The sequence below is a fragment of the Cucurbita moschata genome, unplaced genomic scaffold (genome assembly GCF_002738365.1).
Source record: "Cucurbita moschata cultivar Rifu unplaced genomic scaffold, Cmos_1.0 Cmo_Scf00016, whole genome shotgun sequence".
NCBI classification, from domain to species: domain Eukaryota; kingdom Viridiplantae; phylum Streptophyta; class Magnoliopsida; order Cucurbitales; family Cucurbitaceae; genus Cucurbita; species Cucurbita moschata.
The window spans coordinates 449,270-456,158 of NW_019268532.1; the positions used below are offsets into that span (position 1 = coordinate 449,270).

At 37.8% G+C, this 6,889-nt stretch overlaps 1 protein-coding gene, 2 non-coding genes and 1 pseudogene across 3 annotated transcripts; 1 reads left to right on the top strand and 3 right to left on the bottom strand.

Annotated features, from left to right (window-relative positions):
• Positions 1 to 38: 38 nt before the first annotated feature.
• On the bottom strand, positions 39 to 110 carry TRNAD-GUC. Its single transcript has one exon. It is a non-coding gene; the product is annotated as a tRNA-Asp (tRNA).
• A 518-nt stretch (positions 111 to 628) lies between these two features.
• On the bottom strand, positions 629 to 3,513 carry LOC111454688 (protein SPIRAL1-like 1). The gene is made up of 3 exons (XM_023096189.1): positions 3,390 to 3,513; positions 1,857 to 2,210; positions 629 to 1,022 (listed from the first exon to the last, which is right to left on the bottom strand). Exons 2-3 carry the CDS (start codon positions 2,166 to 2,168, stop codon positions 939 to 941), a joined length of 396 nt encoding a protein of 131 aa, XP_022951957.1. The 5' UTR covers positions 2,169 to 2,210; positions 3,390 to 3,513; the 3' UTR covers positions 629 to 938.
• A 254-nt stretch (positions 3,514 to 3,767) lies between these two features.
• TRNAD-GUC lies at positions 3,768 to 3,839 on the top strand. The gene has a single exon. It is a non-coding gene; the product is annotated as a tRNA-Asp (tRNA).
• A 576-nt stretch (positions 3,840 to 4,415) lies between these two features.
• Positions 4,416 to 6,761, bottom strand: LOC111454687 (annotated as a pseudogene).
• Between the last annotated feature and the right edge of the window lie 128 nt (positions 6,762 to 6,889).

The window sequence follows — 6,889 nt, forward strand, 5'->3', positions numbered from 1 at the left end:
ACGATGAACAAAAAAAAAAAAGGCAACAAAAAAGAAATCGCCGTTGCCAGGGATCGAACCCGGGTCACCCGCGTGACAGGCGGGAATACTTACCACTATACTACAACGACTTAGTTGTTCGATCTTCAAATTATTTATTATTTACACTTAATAAAGTTATTTTCTAATCAGTTTTCCACTCACCCACGAAAGGTAAATTTTTAACTAAAAATTGTTTTTTTTTTTCCTCTCAATTTTTTACAAGTTTTCATAATATGAAACATTTAGATTTTAGCCAAATTCCAACCACAAAATCAAATTAATTCTAAAAAATAAAGTAACCCACAAAAAATAGTTCATGTAATTGTATGAAAAAACAATTAATTCCTTGAATCTATAATAAAGATAAAAAGAGATTAGTTCTGACATTTTTACTTAGCAAAAGGATTAATTATGAACTTAATAAAACCAATAATCCATGTTCTGTATGTTCATCGTTCTTATTACCCTGTTACCCATCCAAATCAACAAGAAGTTCATGAAATAGAAAGCACAGAAGGAAAGGACCCATGTTTCAGTAGCCATAGTATTCAAAAGGGGTGGCCTTCAATCAAAATGTGGTCATAATCTGAGTAAACACACACGGCCATAAGGGCAAAGCAAAAGAGAAAGTTATGCATTACTTGTAAGAAAGATCCCTTGACAGACACAGACAGCTCCACAACAGCTTTTCATGAACCCAAAATAAAAATTTTGATTGAATAAAACCCAACAACAGAGCAGCAGCAACCATAGCATCTACACATCGTAAAGCATATCGTTATCGTCCCGCCCCATAGTATCATATTTCAGATCGAAAAACATTGCCCTTCAACTTCAACTTCAACTTCAACATCATATAAAATTCACATAAATTGGATAGTCAAATAGGCTCTATTTAGTTATGATTTGGTAGCCTTTCATTTTCCACCAGCACCACCAAACAGATAATCCAGAGAAGATCCACCGCCAGGAGCTGCGTGGACCTTGGTTGAAGGCCGATCCTGCACCCACAAAAGAAAGCCGATCAATCACTCTATAGGGGGGGTTGGTTTCAAACAAATTTGCCAGGATGCTCTTTTTGCAGTAGTTATCATATCAGGGTAACAAAGCTTTCTTCCTCTTTTGTGTCTGGCCTAGATTGGGTGATTTTCGACAATTATTCCTCTGTGTGGGGTGATAAGACCACATATGCGTAAAACAAGCTGAAGAGATGTGGACGTCCTTGAGTGCAATTTGAGAAAATAATCATGAAGATAAGTCATGGATATGATGATGTCTTCAACAATTCAAAGATGGGACAGGAAAATGGAAGAATTTGAAACAACAGCCTAAAATGTGATTAACAGAAAGATGAGCAAGTGGGTTATCATAGCGGCTGCACAATGCTCTTATTATCTAGACATGACTGTGACATAATTCTGTGGTCTAAAAGTAATTACTTACATCCAAATCCAAGTAATACATTTTCCTTGTTTGCTCCCATATATTAACATTTTAACATCACACCTAACTGAATGGTCACACAAACATTCTTTTTCTCAGGATTAGCACTATGTCATACTCAAAATATTCAGTATGTATTTGCAATATTTAAGGACTGAATGACACATCATGTCAAATGTCACACTCATTAGGGCACACAGGAAAGTGAGTGGTAAGGTTAGTTGACCATCGTATTGTCTAGATTGGATAGAAAGATTCGTTGATAGACCAAACAAACTGTATTTGAAACATGTTAAACTGAAACAAAATTACTTCCCTAGCAGTTATCAACAACATGCTAGTAGTTAGGTAAGACAAGATCAATTGCAGAATAATCCTAAATGTAGCCATACCGTTATGAAATTGCCAGTGTTCTGACCATCAGCCCTCAAATAGTTGTTTGAGGAGCTACTATGAATACCAGCTGGAATCTGCTTGCCAGAATCTGTAGGTGGTGAAGCAGTAGCAGCAGGTTTGGAAGCTGCTGGTTTGGATACAGGCTTTGCTTCATTAGAACGTGGTGCTGGTGCTGGTGCTGGTGCTGGTGCTGGTGCTGGAGCTGGTGCTTGGCCACCTTTGGGGGCCCCTGCATTGGGAGATTCTCCACTTCCAAACAGATACCCCAATGAGCTCTGCCCACCACCACTACTAACTCCACGGCCCATGGCTCTTTGATTTCTTTCAAATGTCACAACTCAGAAGCTTGCCTTCCAACCAGAAGAAATGGAAAACAAAAAAATAAATGAAGGTTAGAACATAAATGGGTGAAACTACATGGCTGAAGGACCTCAAAAGCATGCTTAGAAATCTATGTATTGCATATAACTTATCCAAGAATCAAAAGAAAATTTTGAATCTCGAGTTATAGTGTAAGAAATCAAGCCTATATAGAAACAAAATGTTGAAATTGATGTTTGAACATCACACTCGATCCATATTTCCATGTTAATCATTGCTTTGTTATAACCATTTAGGGACTTCTCTAACTTCAGCATGTACCAAAAGAGTCCTAATTTGCTGAGGTAAAGATTGTCCTCTAAATAAGTAAAACAACAACCCTAATCGTGAATATACAACCATGACCTACGTTGCACAATAAATAGAAAGTTGTAAAGGTGTTGTCGTGCTCTAAAGAGGATATGTTAAGAGCAATAAATTTCCAAATAAAATATTGATCCTAGAAGACAACCAAAGCAAAGACATGGAACATGAGAAATGGAGCTATTACATCAATTTCAAAACACGACCACCATTTCTGTCAACCTACTACAGTTGTTTCATATTTATTGACAAAAAGTTGCACAGGAGCGCAAGAGGCACGTTCCACCTGCCTTATACCCTAAATACACAACTCAAATTTTGATCACTCACCCAAAACTAAGAAACAGTTAAAATGTAGACATTTACTGTAGATCGTCTGATAATCTTTGATACGATCAATAAACATGAGCACGCTCACAATTTAGCAAAATCGGCCATGCCAAACAAACCCTAAGCATAACCAAGATCTGATCAGTGCAGCAATCAAGAGGTAATAGACGATAATACAAAAAGAGCTAGGGGAAAATCCGGACCAACAAACATCACAACACCTCGATCTCAAATTAAAAGCAAAGAGAACAGTTCCAACCGCACACATCTGGCAGTAGAAAAGAGAGAGAGAAAACCAAGTAGATCTGGCCAAGGAATGCAAGTGAAGTTAAACAAACAATCGTATACCGCTAAGTAATCGAGCAAAAAGACGCTAAAACAATCACGCATTGAGATGAAATCCTTGGTTCAATGACAGCAAAAACGTGAATTCGGAAACTGAAATGAGCGATAAGAAAACAAAAACACGAAGGTAAGAGAAGATCTAAGTGTAAGGGTTAGAAATTGGCGCAAACCTTCCGGCGACGATCGGATCTGAGGCGAACTTCAGAGTTTCAGAGGGAACAAAGAAATGAGTGGGCTGGTGTACTCGTACCTAGCACGCAGTCTGGGAAGATACTTGTGAAATTATTTATTTATTTATTTATTTATTACACGCGATTTTTTCAATTAATAAATTACTAAAAATAAATATTCGTTTTTTTGTTGTTTTTTTAATTTGCTATTCTTTTTTAGTTAACGAGTAAATCCGACCATTAAATTTTTAAAATTTTAATTTATCCACGTTGGCTTAGAAATTTTTTAACTCTAATATAAATAAAAATTTGATTTTAAAATTAAATAAAAATCACAATATAAATAAATTAATTAAAATTCAAACGGCTTTCAAACATGTCGTTGTAGTATAGTGGTAAGTATTCCCGCCTGTCACGCGGGTGACCCGGGTTCGATCCCCGGCAACGGCGAATTCTTTTTTCACGCTTCATTTTAATTTCATCCAATTTTGGTTTATTTTATTTCCATATTTTGCTATATTTCGGACATGGTTTTCAGTGTTCTTTTTCTTCAATTGATTCTTTTATTGTAGTTTAGAGGTTTAATCAATAAAATTATAAAATTACATATATTTAAACTAATATTTTTTTATTAAAAAATATCAATTTTCGGTACAATTAATATTCTCAACCTATTAGAAGCGGTATTAGAAATTGACCCAAGAGTCTGCGACATGTTCTCGAGCTTATTAGATATTGACCCAAAAGGCAATATTAGAAATTGACCCCAAAGTCTGTGACATATTCTCGAGCTATTTGAAATTGAACCAGAAGTCTGTGACATATTCTCAACCTATTAGAAGCGGTATTAGAAATTGACCCCAAGAGTCTGTGACATATTCTCGAGCCATTAAAAATTGACCCAGAAGTTTATGACATATTCTCAACCTATTAGAATCTGACACGTGACATATTCTCAAGCGATCAAAAATTGACCCACGAGTCTATTACATATTCTCGACCTATAAAAAAGTGGCATGTGGCATCAACGTCTAATACCCGATACACTATTCGATTAGGGGCAACCCATGTTATTGATCTCAATTCAATGTTTGGCAAGGAAAGGATACACAAAAACAAATAACACAGCAAACATTCTAAGCTTTAAATTATGCTGAAGGGGAAAAAGATAGCAAAAGAGTCATGAAATCTACTTGGAGGCGTCTCCAGCAGGGTTGAGCTCATCCCAAGCTTCAATCCAAGTGACCATTGCCTCGGAGAGCTTAACGAAGTAGGGATCGATGGGGCCGAGCTTCTCCTTCACTAGCTTCGACAGTTCGATGTAGCATTTCTGAACCGTTGTGCATTCTTTCGGGAGGACGACCGATTGGAAGAACGGGATCAGATCTTCTTGCCAGAAGATCCCTTTGTACTCCTTTCTCAGGTTGGTGAATGGGTTGCTGGCTTTGCTGTGCCATATGTAAGGCAGTCCTGTCTTAACTCCCCACCCCATATGGTCACAAATCACCTGAAAACACAGCAAGTTCATCAACCAATATATTCTTAGATCAACACGAGTCAAAGGGTCGTTTGGGCGGAGCGCTTATATACATACCTTCACACACCAACCAGCCCACATGTCGTCGTATCGTCCTATCGGCTGACCGTCTCCCATGAGTCCAAAATACATAGCAGGTCCGATCAGTTCACGGTTGAATCCGAGATTCATTCCACACATGGGAAACAAGGTTCCCTTGGGAATTGTCAACACTGCATCTACATACCTAAACAAGGTTTACAGAGAACATCTCAATAAAGCGAGCATGGAAGTCGAGTCTAAAAATGAAGCGAAGCACGGCAGGAATCACACTGACCTAGAGTTCCTTTCACGAGGCTTGACGAGCTGCGTTGGAGCATCGTAGTCAGGAATGTTAAGCCAGAGTCCATGAGAAACTGCGGTCGGGACACCCTCACGAAGACTGAAAGGGTATCCACGCACAAAATCTGCACCTTCTCTGTATGGATCATACAGAGTGTTGAAGAAATTTGGTGTGGCTGGTGATAGAAGGTTCTTTATGTGCTGCTCGAGCGCATTGATATCCTTGTTCGACGGGTCCTTCGCAACCTGCAACGACAGATTCACAAGAATCCATCAAAATTTGACCATCTTTGTAAATATGAAAATGAATCAAAATCTTCCCATGTTCACTATATCAGTTACAAGAACTTCTCAACTACTTAGCATCAGTAACATTTACAAGTAAACTCGACGGTCCTAGAACGTCGAATCATCCGCTAAACAACCATTAAACTCAAAAGCTAAAGCTGGTTGGTTAGGTACCCCTACACCTTTCTAATATCATTGATCAGAACATAAATGGACTGTATGTGTAACGACATAATCCCACCGCTAACAAATACTGTCCTCTTTGGGCTTTCCCTTTCGGGTTTTCCCTTAAGATTTTTAAAACGCATCTGCTAGGAAGAAGTTTCCACACCCTTATAAAGGATGTTTCGTTCTCCTCCCCAACGGACATAGGATCTCACAATATAGGACTCATTGAAAGAAAGCTATAATCTCAAGAACAGGAGAACTTCTTCAAACAAACAAGCATTTCCACAAGATCTGTTCCTCCACTAACATATACAAATCCAATATCTGTTCATAATTTGCAAGAACAAAATGGATTTAACCACACAAACCAGAACTCAGAACACAAAACAAGAATATCAAAAAACCAAACCAAAATCAAGTCAAGGCAATTCGACAAACAGTTAGATCTCATAAACAATGGCCATCAACAAATAGCAAAAGAAATCTCAAAAACGAAAGTCAACTAGCAAAATCAAGTAGATCTTACAAAGCAATCATCGTCGATTGTGTAGATGTACTTCTTCTTGGAAACCATATATCCAAAGCATCGACAAGCAGAATCCTTAAACGAAATGCACGAGGCCTTCGGACCAAGAATCCGATTGATATCGTTCCGATTATAGAGTTCATAATCGAATCCTTCAGGGACCTTAATGGTCTTCGAAGGATCACCATCTTGAACGATGATCAAATGGTATTGCTCGAAGAACGGTCTCCACATCTCCAAGAAATCGAGGTTCCGGATGGTAGGGATGACGATATCGAGTTCATCTTTCAAAAGGGAGTGGGTTTTACCGAAGCTTCCGCCATTGTTAACCAATTTCAGAGTAGCAGAAGCTTCAATCAGAGAAGAGAAGACTCGGATTAGACTTGGAGCGAAGAGAACGGAGACGACGATTATATATATAGAGAGAGATTTGAGATTGTTCTTGGGCCATTTGGATAATCGGGTTTTCTGGATCTGGATCTGTCAAGAAAAAAATTAATTAATTTTTCAAAATTTGTTACGAAAATTTTGAAATAATTTTAAAATTGAAATTGGAAATGGGAACGGAGGTATGTGTGGAAGTCAATTATGTTGACAATTCTTGTGACAGCTAAAACTGCCGTAATTAAAAAAATAATTAAAAAAAAAAAAAAAAAAAAA